At 42.7% G+C, this 17500-nt stretch overlaps 2 protein-coding genes across 6 annotated transcripts in view; one reads left to right on the top strand and one right to left on the bottom strand.

Annotated features, from left to right (window-relative positions):
- The window catches only part of kcna7 (potassium voltage-gated channel, shaker-related subfamily, member 7), a 12457-nt gene extending 10442 nt beyond the window's left edge, over positions 1-2015 (top strand). For both annotated transcript variants that reach the window (XM_058375824.1, XM_058375818.1), the window contains exon 3: positions 1-2015. This exon is cut by the window's left edge and continues 503 nt beyond it. In XM_058375824.1, coding sequence (XP_058231807.1) covers positions 1-412 — 412 coding nt within the window. In that variant the 3' untranslated portion in view covers positions 413-2015.
- A 4686-nt stretch (positions 2016-6701) lies between these two features.
- Positions 6702-17500, bottom strand: part of slc1a9 (solute carrier family 1 member 9) — a 27169-nt gene continuing 16370 nt past the window's right edge. For 2 of the 4 annotated variants that reach the window (XM_058375790.1, XM_058375799.1), the window contains exons 6-11: positions 15959-16085; positions 13891-14124; positions 11470-11664; positions 10803-10937; positions 10159-10636; positions 6703-8640 (exon numbers count right to left, since the gene is read on the bottom strand). In XM_058375790.1, the coding sequence (XP_058231773.1) occupies positions 8431-8640; positions 10159-10636; positions 10803-10937; positions 11470-11664; positions 13891-14124; positions 15959-16085 (1379 nt within the window). In that variant the 3' untranslated portion in view covers positions 6703-8430. Of the gene's footprint in view, positions 8641-10158; positions 10637-10802; positions 10938-11469; positions 11665-13890; positions 14125-15958; positions 16086-17500 lie in introns of all 4 variants that reach the window. The other 2 variants (XM_058375806.1, XM_058375784.1) reach the window with 2 other exon arrangements.

The following is a 17500-nucleotide window of genomic DNA, read 5'->3' as shown; positions in this document are numbered from 1 at the left end:
GGCCGTGGTGTCCATGACGACAGTGGGCTACGGCGACATGTACCCTGTGACAGTGGGGGGCAAGTTGGTGGGTTCCATGTGCGCCATTGCTGGCGTCCTGACCATCTCGCTTCCTGTTCCAGTCATCGTGTCCAACTTCAGCTACTTCTACCACCGTGAGATGGAGTGTGAGGACAGCCAGGAGTACACACATGTCAACACCTCACTGTGGGAGAAAGAGAAGGAGGACAGCGAGGACGAGGATGGGGACGGGGACAGAGACGAAGAGCCCGACTATGCGCCGCTGGAAGGAGGCGTGAACTGCAGAGGGATCTGTGCGCCGCTGAACGGGACTCTACTCGCTGGATTGTGTGCTGGGGAACAGAGAACGGGCAACGTGTACCGAGGAGAACCGCTCGTGACCCAAGTGTGAGAAAAGAAGAGAGAGAGAGAGAGAGAGAGAGAGCAGATATTCCATCCACTTGTTGAAATTCTAATTTAACCACCACCTCCTTCAGATTCACAAGCAACAAAAGTAGATGAGATTTAGTGAGATTTTTCCACTTCTGTGCAAATTAGCTCTGATGCAAAATAGCAACAAATCCAAACGTCCGGCTTAAACGATTCCTCGGAACAATCCTGTGATCTAGCGCCTCTCCAGTTTCCCCACAGACACTCACTTTACTTCCAGTTAGTCCCTGTCTGACACATGACAAGTCTTCAAACCGTGGTTTCTTACCATAGCCTGTATTTAAACCTGTATAGAGACATAACAAAGGAAAAAAACGCTTGATACGTAGCATGTGTCTGCTGAGCGTAGGCAGCATGCTTTGCTAATCTAAGCTGAAAAAAATGCTAACACAAAGACTGACATCGAAATTAAACTTCAGCAGCATTTGAATCAAACATTTTCTATAGGCTGTATATTTTGCCGTTAAATGCTTAACAGGCCACACCCACAAACTTCAAACTATCGGTGACCCAATCGGGTTGGTTCTGAACATAACTGATCACCAGCCTCCACACACACTATTCATATGACTGTATAGCACTAGATGCTAGCTAGCTAGCTAGAAACTGGACAAATAGAATAAATCCAATGAATTAGCATTAATTTCTTATTCATGGTTCATTTGTTCTAGTAACCTCATTTAATTACGTCATGTAAATTGCAGTTTAAATTTCTTTTCTCGCTACAGGAAGCCGCGCTGACCATTTAAAAACGTTTTACCGCGTCTACTGTAAAAGTCTTGGCACCCCCTGGTGGTCTGGAGGAGTCTAAAAGACTTAAAGGTATTATAATATTAAATGTCTTTGATTTGAGCGACTATAAATCTAATCAGAAAAGTAAAAAATGCTGAAGGCGGAAGTTCATCCCATTTAACCCGGGCTTGGGACCGACACGGAGAGTTCAGTGGCTGGGTTAGCGTCCTGCCCGGGAATCGTACCCTGGTGGCGGCAATGAGAGCGTCGGGATCCTGCTGCTGGACCACCAGGAGGCTTAACTCACTTTTATAGCATTAAGTAACAGTATTTGATCTTTTTTTTTTTAAAAAAAAACAACAACATATGTTTGTGAAACATGTGGATGGAAACTGAGCTAATGTGAGAGAGAGAGAGAGAGAGAGAGAGGTGTAAAGTAAAGAAACTCCTTCATCCAGCTGTTAGTGAGAGAAAAACCTGGATGGAGTGAAAAGACAGGAAGTGGATAAAAAGTCTACAGAGACACGAACTGAACCGAAACAGGAACAAGACAACATCACAGGACATCATCAGGACAAAGCCTCGTTAAAGGAAGTTTGGGAGAAATTTTAAGACACAATTTAAATATATATATATATATATATCTGTATAGTCGATCAGCTTTATGTTTGCTTCTTTATTATTATTATTAATATTTTTTTGTACTGTAGATAATAATAATAATAATAATAAGTCTCTCACTAAACATTTCAGACTACTTTCCATCACATCACACCACCTCACGTCACATTACATCACATCACACCACCTCACGTCACATCACGTCACATTACATCACATCACACCACCTCACGTCACATCACGTCACATTACATCACATCACACCACCTCACGTCACATCACGTCACATTACATCACACCACCTCACGTCACATCACGTCACATTACATCACACCACCTCACGTCACATCACATCACATTACATCACATCACACCACCTCACGTCACATCACGTCACATTTCATCACACCACCTCACGTCACATCACGTCACATTACATCACATCACACCACCTCACGTCACGTCACGTCACGTCACATTACATCACATCACACCACCTCACGTCACATCACGTCACATTACATCACATCACACCACCTCACGTCACATCACGTCACATTACATCACACCACCTCACGTCACATCACGTCACATTACATCACATCACACCACCTCACGTCACATCACGTCACATTACATCACACCACCTCACGTCACATCACGTCACATTACATCACATCACACCACCTCACGTCACGTCACGTCACATTACATCACACCACCTCACGTCACATCACGTCACATTACATCACATCACACCACCTCACGTCACGTCACGTCACATTACATCACATCACACCACCTCACGTCACATCACGTCACATTACATCACATCACACCACCTCACGTCACATCATGTCACATTACATCACACCACCTCACGTCACATCATGTCACATTACATCACATCACACCACCTCACGTCACGTCACATTACATCACACCACCTCACGTCACGTCACATTACATCACACCACCTCACGTCACATTACATCACATCACACCACCTCACGTCACGTCACGTCACATTACATCACATCACACCACCTCACGTCACATTACATCACATCACACCACCTCACGTCACGTCACATTACATCACATCACACCACCTCACGTCACATCACGTCACATTACATCACATCACACCACCTCACGTCACGTCACATTACATCACATCACACCACCTCATGTCACATCACATCACATCACACCACCTCACGTCACGTCACATTACATCACATCACACCACCTCACGTCACGTCACATCACATTACATCACATCACACCACCTCACGTCACATCACGTCACATTACATCACATCACACCACCTCACGTCACATCACGTCACATTACATCACGTCACATTACATCACATCACACCACCTCACGTCACATCACATTACATCACACCACCTCACGTCACGTCACATTACATCACATCACATCACATCACACCACCTCACGTCACGTCACATTACATCACATCACACCACCTCACGTCACATTACATCACATCACACCACCTCACGTCACATCACGTCACATTACATCACATCACACCACCTCACGTCACATTACATCACATCACCTCACGTCACGTCACATTACATCACATCACACCACCTCACGTCACATCACGTCACATTACATCACATCACACCACCTCACGTCACATTACATCACATCACCTCACGTCACGTCACATTACATCACATCACACCACCTCACGTCATGTCACGTCACATTACATCACATCACACCACCTCACGTCACATCATGTCACATTACATCACATCACACCACCTCACGTCACGTCACATTACATCACATCACACCACCTCACGTCACGTCACATTACATCACATCACATCACGCCACATCACGCCACGTCACATTACATCACATCACATCACATCACACCACCTCACATCACATCACATCACGCCACGTCACGTCACATCACACCACCTCACGTCACGTCACATTACATCACATCACACCACCTCACGTCACGTCACGTCACATCACACCACCTCACATCACATTACATCACGCCACGTCACGTCACGTCACATTACATCACACCACCTCACGTCACATTACATCACATCACATCACGCCACGTCACGTCACGTCACATCACATTACATATTACATGACATCACATCACATCACATCACATTACATATTACATGACATGACATCATATCACATCACAGAGCATTGCATCACATGACATCACATCATATCACATCACCTCACCTCACCTGACATGACATGATATTACATTACATCACATCACATCACATCACATCACATCACATCACATCACATCACATCACATCACATATCATCCTCACATCACACCACAGCACTGATGAATTCTCCATTCTGATTGGTTGGAAGGTGTAGAGCTTATTCTTTTTAGCTTGATTTACATTAACAGGCTCATTCTGGTACTATCTGGTTGCTATAGTAAGGCAAGTACAGTACTCCAAAGAAGATGTTTAGTTCACATGTATGGAAGGAGTCTCTGGTGTCAGAGCTTTGTAACAGTCAGTTTTTTTAAACATCTGCAGTACAGAGGAGTAACAATAAACTGATAAAAACAGCAGATTGTAATATTGCTGTGGTGTAAGAGGAATAAAACCCTCGTAAAAAAAAAAGAATTTTAGCTTTACTGATCGACTATTTATTTATTTATTTTCTCCAAACCTTTCCTTTAAACTTGGGCCTTCCACTATTACACACACACACACACACACACACATGCACATACACACACACGCACAAATTCACATACACACACACACACACACACACACATACACACACGCACACACGCACATACACACGTGCGCACACACACGCACATACACACACACACACACACGCACACGCACACACTCACACACACAACACAACCAAGACCAGTATCTTCATTCTTTTAAAAAAAACTATTTATCTCTATTTGTGTAATTATTTCTATTTCTTTTACTGAAGTTGTCTTAATGCTTGGATCTGTGTGGAGATAGCACTTAAATATTTGTTGTGAGAGAAAGATTTCTGCTTGGACTCGACAGGAAAGAAGCTGCAGCGCCGGAGAGAGAGAGAGAGAGAAATATCACAGAATAAGATGGACTAAAAGAGTCTTAAAGCGAACACAAAACAGCACGTAGTATATAATAGATAATGATAAAAGGAAGCCAATGTTATTTCTGTATATTGTGTGTGTGTGTGTGTGTGTGTGAGAGAGAGAGAGGTGTGTGTGTGTGAGAGAGACAGAGGTGTGTGTGTGTGTGTGTGTGTGAGAGAGAGAGGTGTGTGTGTGTGTGAGAGAGAGAGAGAGAGAGAGAGAGAGAGAGAGAGAAAGAGGTGTGTGTATGTGAGAGAGAGAGAGGTGTGTGTGTGTGTGTGTGTGTGTGTGAGAGAGAGAGGTGTGTGTGTGTGTGTGTGTGTGGGAGAGAGAGGGGTGTGTGTGTGAGAGAGAGGGAGGTGTGTGTGTGTGTGTGTGTGTGAGAGAGAGAGAGGTGTGTGTGTGTGTGTGAGAGAGAGAGAGGTGTGTGTGTGTGTGTGTGTGTGTGTGTGAGAGAGAGAGAGAGAGAGAGCGGTGTGTGTGTGTGTGTGTGTGTGTGAGAGAGAGAGAGAGCGGTGTGTGTGTGTGTGTGTGTGAGAGAGAGAGGTGTGTGTGTGTGTGTGTGTGTGTGTGTGTGCGCATATTCTTTTTAAGACTTGTATTTATCCTAAGAACCAGTGTGAACCTTATGTACAATGTATTTAATAATTAATAAAGAGTATTTTCATCATTAAGTGAGACGTTAAGAAATTAAATGATTCCTTTCCTTTCTTCCTTTTCTTTCTCCTCTTCTTTTCCTTACCTTTCTCTTCTTTCTTTCTTTCTTTCTTTCTTTCTTTCTTTCTTTCTTTCTTTCTTTCTTTCTTTCCGGTTTATTAAACTCCTCATTTTTACTACAGGAAGTGATGTAAACTGTACAGTAAGGAATCTCAGTGTCTCGTGCAGTTATAGTAAAATACTGTTATGAAGCGGAATTATTACTGCGCCAAGTTAAAGAATCATTTTACCCATCGGCGATTACACGCGTTATTAAACCTGTTAACGTGAAGCGGACACGCCCCTGTGATTGAGCTGTTGCTATAGAAACGATAACTATAATTGCGTCGGATCAGCGCTGAGAATGATCACCATCATTTATAGTAAACTGTATTATAAACACCATGTAAAGATGATAAAAATAAAGAAGATTCCCCGGAAGCATGCAGTGTCCTGAAGCAGCCTATAGGAGGCGCTGTGACACAATAAATAAATAAATATATGCTGCTAGTGACGCGATTATTGTTTTTATCAGGAATTTTGTACGGAATTAAATTAAGAGCACAAACATTATCAATAGAGGTGTTTATTTATTTATTTAAATTTAGAGCACAAACATTATTAATAGAGGTGTTTATTTATTTATTTAAATTAAGAGCACAAACATTATCATTGGAGGTGTTTATTTATTTATTTATTTAAATTTAGAGCACAAACATTATCATTGGAGGTGTTTATTTATTTATTTATTTAAATTTAGAGCACAAACATTATCATTGGAGGTGTTTATTTATTTATTTATTTATTTAAATTTAGAGCACAAACATTATCATTGGAGGTGTTTATTTATTTATTTATTTAAATTTAGAGCACAAACATTATCATTGGAGGTGTTTATTTATTTATTTAAATTTAGAGCACAAACATTATCATTGGAGGTGTTTATTTATTTATTTAAATTTAGAGCACAAACATTATCATTGGAGGTGTTTATTTATTTATTTAAATTTAGAGCACAAACATTATCATTGGAGGTGTTTATTTATTTATTTAAATTTAGAGCACAAACATTATCATTGGAGGTGTTTATTTATTTATTTATTGTGGTGGTGTAACTATATAGAAAAGTGTATATTAACCTCCACTGTGGAGTGGAACATGACGGACACACTCAATCATCAACATGGACACGCTTAAAGCAGGAGCAAACAGCTCACATCAATCTGATTCCTAAATAAATTCTCCACAGATTATTTCTTTTTGTTTACAGACACCAAAGAGGTCTACAGCTGAAAGGCTGGTAACCAACGGCAACCGTGACCATGACCCATCAAAATCCAGGCTACTTTTCCATCCATCATGTTAAAGTGACCACTGAAGTCACGTGAGTCCTCAGTCGACATCTTCCTTAAGCTTCTGTCCTCTTCTGTCCTCTCTGACGTCGTCTGATCTCTAACGGCTGTGAGACCGGTGTCTTTACACCATCTGTCTCTTTCTCTTCATCTCTCCCTCTTCTCTTTCTTCAGATGTCTTTCTGTCCTAAAGCAGATTAAGTCTGATGGTTTCTCAGAGTTCAGTCTTTCCTTCATCCAGGAGTTATTATTATTATTATTATTATTATTATTATTATTATTATTATTATTATTATTATTATTATTAAAGACTTCACTTATTATTAACAACACTTCAGTCTTAAAACGAAGCAGAAATCACAAGCAGAACATCTCCACATGAACTCAGACGATCAGAAAAACAGACAGCCACTTGCAGATGAAGAGGAAATGAAAGGATTCGCTGAAAGTTTATTACTTCATACGTTACACTAGATCTGAAAAGGGACGTGGAACAAAGAGAGAGAGAGAGAGAGAGAGAGAGAGAGAGAGAGAGAGCTTAAGTGGGAGAAAGAGACAGAGAGGGGGGGAGAAAGAGCGTGAGTGGGAGAAAGAGAGAGGGAGACAGAGAGAAAGAGAGAGAGAGAGAGACAGATGCTCATCACTCTCAACTACTGACACACTGAGAATAAACGCACACCGAAAACATGAGCATACACCAAAATACTGCAATCTAATAGATAGATAGATAGATAGATAGATAGATAGATAGATAGATATTCACCTAATTGATCAACAAATCAAAAGAAACAGAATGAAATAAAGAAAGAAGGCGCAATAATCTAAATATTTAACTGTGCGCTAATCTAAAGTACTGAATTTACAGATGAAGGAAAATAAAATATGATAAAAAAATTATTAAATAGCTTCACGCATGGATTAACTGCTTTCGAAGGTTATAAATCATTAAAATAAATATTAGAATAAATATTTAATAATTATAATTAACACTAATCATTTAAATGTGTGTGTGAATGTTGTCTTTGAAAATCCCAACACATTTACAAAATGTTCTTTCGACCCACGTGTATATTAATAAACAGCAAGGATGTTTATATTTATAGCCACGCCCACAAATCCACTAATGCAGCTCGGCTACTGCGGCATACCAGCTACCAGAGACACGCACTAACTCCTCCTCCTCCTTTTATAGGGTGCCATTACTTTTGTCCTGATTGAAAGTGTCTTGATTTACTTTAATCTAAAATCCCAGTTGGAAGCTGATCGTAAATCGTAAGTGAATGACTTTTTACACAAAATTAGGAATGAAGGGCGGGACACAAGGATTCTGAAAAAAACTAAGTGAGTGAACCTTCATGTGAATGAATTATAAGTTCATGATGGTGTAGAGGTGGTGTAGAGGTGGGCGGATGGTGGGTGTGGCAGGGCGAGTCCCGCCCTCAGGGCAGCTCGCAGGGCGGGATGGCGTGACTGCGGTCGTAGGCGGTGTCGTCGCTTTCTTCTCCCTCGCTGCCCTCGTCCATCATCCTTTCTCTCTCTTCGTCTTCCTCCGTCTCACTCTCTCGGCCTCTCTCTCGTCTGCGCAGCTTCTCGCTGCCTCGCTCTCGCTCTCGGTGTCGCTCCCTGTAATCCCGCGGCAGCGTGGATGCCTGAGCAGACGACAAAAGTGGGCGTGGTTAGTAAATATTGTGTATGATTACAATACCAATGCACATAAACACAATCCTAAATGTATAATCTAAGTTATTTACGCTAATTCCCATGCTTTTTCCCCCCGCATTGGTCAAGTGCTGTTGCTAGGCAACTGGGAAACAAGGATGCTAAAGCTGGCTTACGACTGAGACTAAAGATTTATTTAGCAAAAAGGTAGCAGAGTATAATGACTCCACCTGCAGTTCCCCCCCTCCAAGCCACCATAAGGGGCCCTCGTCCGAAATTTGAGGACTTCCGTGTCACTCCATACTCTTCCGGTTACTTCCTGTTTTCAGTGCATGTTAGTTCCTGCTTCATACTCAGACGTTTTCCTTGCCTCCGGTTTCTGACTCGTTGTTCATCTACAGCAGATGATCCTGAAATGCTTTATTCCTCTTACTCGACTACTCTAATTTTACATTTATAGCCACGTTTATCCATTTGTAGCTACTTTACACACTTTAATAAGAAGCGTCCACCGTACACGAATTGTTGCTATAGTAACGCTAATGCATCATAGCGAGCGCATTACCATAACAAAGTGTCGATTTGCAGCTGCACTGCTGTTCTAGTGACTGATTCAGTAATGCAGCATATTCACCACAAAGAGCTGGAAGTGCATTAGTAAAATCCTGCAGCTGTGTTTAGGTCCAAGAGAGAGAGAGAGAGAGAGAGAGCGAGAGAGAGAGAGAAAGAGTGAGAGACAGAGAGAGAGAGAGCGAGAGAGAGAGAGAGAGAGTGAGAGAGAGAGAGAGTGAGAGAGAGAGAGAGAGAGAGAGTGAGAGAGAGAGAGAGACAGAGAGAAAGAGACAGAGAGAAAGAGACAGAGAGAGAGACAGAGAGAGTCTGATCTCAGCGTCAGATGTGAACGCTTAGATAAATGTTATGAAATGGTTGTGTAAACACATGAATCTGCTCCAAATCCAAGCTGAAACGATCTGCTTTCACATTCATGAGACTCTAAATAACAGACAGAGATGCTAATCGGGACGGAAAGGAAGTCCGATCTGACCGGCCGAGTCTAATCTCAGACGGAAATCTCAGATATGAAAGCAAGAAAAAGAGCCTTTATCTTCATCTCCGCACAAAAGAGACGCTGATATCTGAGCTCTGTTTATAAACCCAGTGCATTATGGGTAGCTGCTGGTTATTCCCCACACACTGTACAGTGTAACACAGTGCATTGTGGGATGGAAATTGACAAAATGGCTGACTTTATGAATAGTAATACTAAATTGATCACTTCTTAAATTTGGATTAAACGTGTGGATTCATTTTCTATTAAAGCAGACGGACTTCTTTTAACGGATTTATTCTGATATTTTATCGTTTCTATGGTAACTGTGACTCACTAAATAATAAACGGATTAAATCCATGCTCTGGTTTACAAAAAGTTGTTGATAAGGTGAAGTTTTGATGACTTTTAGTGCCAGAGGGAAAGCTGTAATATTTTAGTGAACTCTGTAATCCTTACCTGGGGGTCATGCGAGGGCAGAGCACAGTAGGCATGTTCGGAGCGGCGGTTCAGGAGGCGGGGCGAGTGTGTGCGGTGAGGATGGGGAGAGTGAGAGCACACGGATAGAGGCGAGGGCGACTGGACGGAGCGAGGGGACAGAGAGCGAGCAGAGCGAGTGGAGTGAGAGCGAGAGTGGCTCAGAGACGCAGCAGGGTGGAAGTGATGCTGCTGCTGCTGATGCGGCTGATGATGCTGCTGGTGCTGCTGCTGGTGGTGGTTGAGTTTCAGGGGCCGGGGGAAACGAGGGGGCAGTTCTGGAGGGCAAATAGGGTCGATCAGGTCGATATCGGTGAGGAGAGGGGGAGGAGGGACAAACTCTTCGTCTGATAGGGGAATGTCTCCATCTATCTGAGAAAGCTCCGCCCGAGACAGGAAGTCCACGATGCCTGCTCCGAAAGAATCGCCCACCACGTTGATAGAGGTTCGCATTCTGTCACTAAATCACACACACACACACTATGCAGTAACTACACACTGTACACACATACATAATTTAAATGTCAGCTCCAAATTGTGATGTCATAAGGTCTGGTGTGAATCTTCATAAATCACTTCAGTAACACACACACACGCACACACACACACACACTGTGAAGACTCACAGCAGCCAGTCAACGGCCACCAGCAGGCTGATGTCCTGTGTCGGGAGACCCACAGCGGTGAGGATGAGCAGCATGGTGACCAGACCAGCACTGGGAATACTGGCAGCTCCTACACTCGCCAGAGTGGCTGTCATACTGCAGAGCGCCATGATGTCATCATTATGCGACCGGAAGAAGATCACAATACTGATTATTTTCCTGTTACGGCGTGTTCCCTGCATGTTTTATTCCTCTGACTCCTCAGTCATTCATCACCAATCATATATTTCGATTTGTTTTTAAACAATGATCCATTGTATGTTTTTATCCATTTATAGTTACACAACATGGAACGTTCCGGTTCTCCATTACATTTTCTTTAATTTATAATCTGCAGCATGTTATGTTATTGAGTAAAAAAAAAACAAAGAAGTGTGAACCCCTCTGACTCCTTTCATTAACACTACATAAACATCCTGAGAAGGAGCAGTTGCTATATATAAACTTTATATAAAATATTCCAAGGAAAGCGTTTTAAGGATAAGAAAAGCTCATGAGGTGTGTGTTTTAACAGCAGTACTAAAACAATATAAAAGTAAACTTTACTACGTGTTTATAGATCATAAAGCTGTTATAAGCTTTACTTAGCATGCCTTTTTCTAAAACCAGAAGAGTGATTTTCTCTGACCTCACAGTGGCGATCTGCCCTCCGTCCAGCTCGATGCCGTTCATCTGGGCGATGAAAATAGCAGCCACGGCCTCGTAAAGCGCCGTGCCGTCCATGTTGATGGTGGCGCCGATGGGCAACACGAACCGAGTGACCCGCTTGTCGATCTTCAGATTCTCCTCCAGACAGCGGAAGGTGACGGGCAATGTCCCGGCGCTGGGGGAGAAAATAAAATTTTGGGGATGAAAGAAAAGTGAGAAAGAAGGAATCGGGGGAAATGTGGCGGGTCACTCATCCAGAATCGGACAAATGAGAACAAATCATTTATTACACAGAACAAGCAAATATGAAACAGAACCCAAATACAAAACAAATAAATGATGAACTGCAGATTTATTCTGATGCAAAACACACACACACACACACACTATATAAATGCTGAACACACTCAATACAAAGCTCTTCATGAATATATTGTGTGTTATGTTAGAGTTTTGAAACTCGAACCCGGGGATTCGGTTCTGTTTGTTCTTTGAGTTCGAAACCTTTTTTCTCTGTAACACTGAGTAACAAATCAAGCGTGACACAGATTTCAAAACATTTCCAAAATGTTAAGCAAGCAATGAAATGATACTAAAAGGGTTATTTTTGAGGAGGAACTGAACTAAATGTTCCTGGAAGGTTTTCTTCTTTGTATAGATGATCATTTAGCCACGCCCACCAGACAAATCACAACAAAATGTCGCCTAAACAGTGAAAAAAAACCCTAAGCGGAGAGATATTAGTGCTTCTAACGTGAAATAGTTCCGCATGATTGGATTTCAGTGTAACGGAACGTGAACTCACGTGTGAGCAGCACTGCTTGGTTTGTGTATGGTATTTCTCACCTGTGTGTTGAATTGATTTCTTCTCAGGTATAAAATCTTACCCCGATATCTGATTTACAGATCAAGTGGATTGACCGAAGAGCTTTGATATTAGCAGGATCTTTGCTAGCTGTATTTTGTGCAGCGTGAGACAGCTTAGCAGCTACTGGTGGTGATTATTATTATTCTTATTATTATTGTTGTTGTTGTTATTATTATTATTATTAAACATCCCATGATGATTCTGTAGCTTGGTGATTGTTATAAGGCACAGCTGGATGTTCAGCAAAATTTCTCGAGAAGTTGTTCTATCACACGGATAGAAAAAGAGAGAGAGACAGAAATAGACAGAGAGAGGGAGAGAGAAAGAGACAGACATACAGAGAAAGAGATAGAGAGAGAGACAGAGAGAGAGAGAGGGAGAGAGAAAGAGACAGACATACAGAGAAAGAGATAGAGAGAGAGAGAGAGAGAGAGAGAGAGACAGAGCGAGAGACAGAGAGAGAGTGATGCAGAGAGGAAGATAGAGAGAAAGAGAGAAGGGGGAGAGAGAGAGACAGACAGAGGGGCAGAGAAACAGAAAGATAGAGAGAAAGATAGAGACAGTGAGAGAGGGGGGACAGAGACAGACAGAGAGAGAGAGAGTTCATATCCAGAGTTCACAGGTATCTCCAGCCAGATGTTGTACATTTATTTCTTCTCGGCTCTGGAACCTACATCAAACCCCTGAGTTAATGGAAAGAGCAGAAGAGCATCACGTGTGTCTGAGTGTAATTTCCCAGCTGACACTAACAGCACAACCTGCTTTAACGTTTTCTTTTATAAGAGACAGATTTAAGGAGCTTTCATTTCCCATGTCGTTCGTCTACATGGGACTGGATTACACACTGGTCTGCAGGTCAGTGGGAGGTCAGGGTCCAGCACTACTAATGACTCTGACTGCATTTACAAACAGGTTAAAGGAACAGTCTGATTTTATTATTTATTCATGAATAACATTTGAAGCGTGATGGTAAAAAAAAAAGTTTTAAGTCGCACCAGAGAAAACCCTCACTACAGAGCGCTGGTTTCTGTTCACATGACCCTCCTGTCAGTCATTTTATAGCCACTCCCCAATGTCCCTTCTCTCTGCCCTCATTTCAGTCTGATCACATGGGAAAAATGGCTGAAATCAGCAAGCACCCAGTGCATCTCCTGTTAGCAAATAAAACTTAATAAAAGCTTTTCCAAGATGGAGGACTTTACTACGGTTGAAGGGGATAAAGCTAGACGTGGAATTAGTGACATCACTCCTGAATTTTATTCAAGAAGTCATATTTTTTTATCACCGTCATATGGTCGAGTGCACTTGACAGTGCCACTCATGTCCATGCTAATGCTAATTCTGTTTGAATTCTATAATCCAGTTACTGGGGGCGGAGCTTTGTGTATATGGGCGGGAGCAAAAAAACCCAGTAGAGACCTTTTCTGGAGGCCCCATGCTGGCTTAGATGCTCCTGAGTGACTGCTTACAGAACTTTCTCCGCTACGTATTCATGCATGACCAGGAACAGAGCCTTCTGAAAGAGCTGCTTACCTGCTGGCTGTTCCGAGTGCCGTGATCCAGGCCTGGAAGATCCCGGAATAAAAGGTGAAAGGGTTTTTCCGAGTCACGGAGAAGAATATGATGGGCAGGATGATTCCGCCATGGATGATGAGACCAACAATCACCGTCACCATGTACATGCCGAGCTGCTGGGCCACTGCCTCCAGGTCACCGATAGCGGCGATCTTCCCACAGATCAGAGAGGCGATGCCGACCGGAGAGTACCTACAAACACCACCGGGGGCAGTTTCAGAAAAAACAACTAATGCTCCCATAATGCAGACGAAATGCTTTGTATCTAATTTCAGTCTGTTTCACTTTCATTAGCATCTTAGAGTAGCTACATGTTTCCATGGTTACAACAAAAATGTCTCCAGGTGCATTCGGAACTCTGGGAAACAATTTCAGGCGTAGTTCACTGCTATCATAAATATCCTAAACATTGTCTGGTTTTGGAAAAACAACACACAAAAACAAAACAAACAAGGCATAAAACCATTTGGAAGCCCAAAGAGTCGACTCTTGTAGTGTAGGTGAATCAAATGATTTGACTCACTGACATGATTCTGAATTCCACGGAACGTTATAAGGTCACAATCCTCTTTCTGTCCACTAGAGGGCTCGGTGATCATGATTCCTTGTTAGCTGAATAAAGATTTTCTGTGTAACTGTGTTACATTTAAAATTTTTATTAAAAATTATTATTGTAAAGAAAGAAAAAAGCTCTTCTTTAGAGAAAAAGGCGAGGTTATGGTGAACGTTCATCTCTGTAGCACTATAATTGTTCATGACGGCTCAGCTGTTAGCGATCCCAGAGGTTTTACTCTGTGCTTGTAAACTGTTTGGGTTCTGTAATTGAAACATCATCTGTGATCCAAAGCGGCGTCGGGTGTGAAGCGGATCAGGCGATCAGACAGGTAATGGATTCGTGATGCAGCGTAGCGGTACGTCTCGTCGTGTGGTCCGGAGAAGAAACCCAAATCCAGAAGGTTTAGATGGAACGATGATCTAGTGTTTGTATCTAGGGGATTATTCCCAGCGCAGGCCTGCGTTCTATCACTGCAGGACGTTTTTCCCCTGACATGCGGGTCAAAGGTCACGCGTGTGTGTGTATTATGTGTATGATGTTCTTCGCGTGGGCCTGCGCTGTATGGTGTAACGTATACTCATTAACTGGGACCCGGTGTGGACCGGGCCGCTCTGGGTTTTCTCAGGTCTAATTTCCGAGCTCGGAGCTTGTGTCTGGTGTTTAATCTCACCGCAGATTTACGTTCCCATGAGTCCAGGCTTTATCCATATCAGTTGTTTATTGGTTCCAGCTCTCAGGTCGGCATGGCTTGCAATGGGTTGGCGCTGATTCAGGGCCAGGTTCGAGCGAGGCTGTGTGTGATACATCTAGGAACAGCGTATGCTTTCACTCTAAGCTAGCTGGCTCCCGACCTGCCGAGTGTCACTGTCCGTATCATCCTTACACAGATCATTAATACAGATAGATTTTCTCTTCTGCTTTCTTTCAGCTGTTGCTTCCTTTCTTCCTAATTCTAAACTCTAATTTTTAAACTCTGATATTGTTCCCCCGTGACGTCCCGATAATGCACAATGCCTCTCTTTCTTACGATCGTTCACTTTATTCGCAAAAACAAAAACAGCTCCTCGGCCGCGTGAGGTCGGTTTTGTAAACGGTTTCCTGTTCTGTTGTTTGTTAGGAAAGTTGCACGCTAGCTGATTGCACACAGGCGAGCTTCATAATGATAGAAAAATCTCTAAAATCCCGTCAAAGTGACAACACAAATAAAGACCCGGTGAGGTCTGTTGGGTTTTACGCACACACACACAAGCAAGAAGCATAAAAACACAGGAAAAATTCCCAAAATCCTCCAGAATTTTCTTCAAAGGGATTAAAACTCATGAGCCGGGGTTAGAAGACACGAGAACCAGCTGTTCAGGAATGATTGGATTCAGGGAAAGAACAACCACGGACTCCATGTTGTTATCTGCTCAGCTGCATCTGGCACACACACACACACACACACACACACATACATGCAGCGTCACTGACCACATGATCATGGACACCATCTTCATGATGATCTCGTTGAGGATGTTGAAGAACTCGGACATGATCTTTCCCTTCTCACCCATTTTGCCCATGCAGATCCCGAACGTGATGAAGAATCCGATCAAACCTGGAGAAAAAAGAGAGAAAAGATATTAATTACACCAGAAGCAGCAGCCCTGTTTGAGAGTTCAGTGTTTTAGTGAAGCTTTCAGGATGGAAACAAAAACAAATACGTTACTCGGATCTTAACCTCATGACCTCTGACCTTCTGATCAGTAACCCAGAGCTGAATATTATTACAAATATAACATACACCAATCAGGCAGAACATTATGACCACCTGCCTAATGTTCTGGACATGAGATCTGCCAAAACAGCCCCGTCCTGCACTGTGTATTCTGACCCCTTTCTATCAGAACCAGCATTAACTTCTTCAGCAGTTTGAGCAACAGTAACTCGTCTGTTGGATCGGATCACACGGGCCAGCCTTCTCTCCCCACGTGTATCACTGAATTTTGACCACCCATGACCCTGTCACCGGTTCACCACTGTTCCTTCCTTGGAGCACTTTTGATAGATACTGACCACTGCAGACCGGGAACACCCCACAAGAGCTGCAGTTTTGGAGATGCTCTGATCCAGTGGTCTAGACATCACAATTTGGCCCTTTTGGTCAAACTCACTCAAATCCTTAAGCTTGTCCATTTTTCCTGCTTCTAACATCAACTTTAAGGACAAAATGTTGACTCACTGCCTAATATATCCCACCCACTAACAGGTGCCATGATGAGGAGATCATCAGTCTTATTCACTTCACCTGGTACTGCTTAGCCTGATCAGTGTATATCAGCATCCAGTGAGCTATATACAAATTGATGCCATGGAGCTATCTACTGTCCACAAAGGGATGAAAAATGAAAATAAATCATCTTTTTAGCCTATGACCGCTTCAAGACACCTCCTGTATGGAGAAACTAGTTGCATGCATTGCTCAGGTGATTTTGGCCCCTTCTTCCACACAAATCTTCTAAGAACTCTGTTCTTTAGTTTTTTATATAAATTCTCAATTGGACTCAAGTCAGGTGATTGGCTGGACCACTCTAGCAGCTTTAGTTTCCTTTCTCTGAAACCAGTTGGGAGTTTCCTTGGCTGTGTGTTTGGGATCATTGTCTTGCTGAAATGTCCACTATCATTTCATCTTCATCATCCTGGTAGATGGCAGCAGAAGACTGTCTGGGTATGTCCTTCCATTCATCCTCAATGATATGAAGTTTGCCAGTAGTGTATGCTGAGAAACACCCCACACCACCCTACACCTCCTCCAAACATCAGTGTTGGTCTGGTGTTTTTGGAGTGATGTGCAGTGCCATTTCTCCTCCAAACATTGTTTGTATTATGTCATCCAGTGAGTTCAATTTTGGTCTCATCTGACCGGACTATATTCTCCCAATATATAGCTGGAGCTTGAACCCTGATCATCAACAATTATAGCGCTACAGAGCCATTACCACTTGAACCACCACTGCAACATTGTACACAAAT

Source organism: Hemibagrus wyckioides, linkage group LG02 (assembly GCF_019097595.1).
Source record: "Hemibagrus wyckioides isolate EC202008001 linkage group LG02, SWU_Hwy_1.0, whole genome shotgun sequence".
Taxonomy (NCBI): Eukaryota; Metazoa; Chordata; class Actinopteri; order Siluriformes; family Bagridae; genus Hemibagrus; species Hemibagrus wyckioides.
The sequence above is the reverse complement of the archived record's forward strand: the minus strand, read 5'-3'. Positions and strand labels throughout refer to the sequence as shown.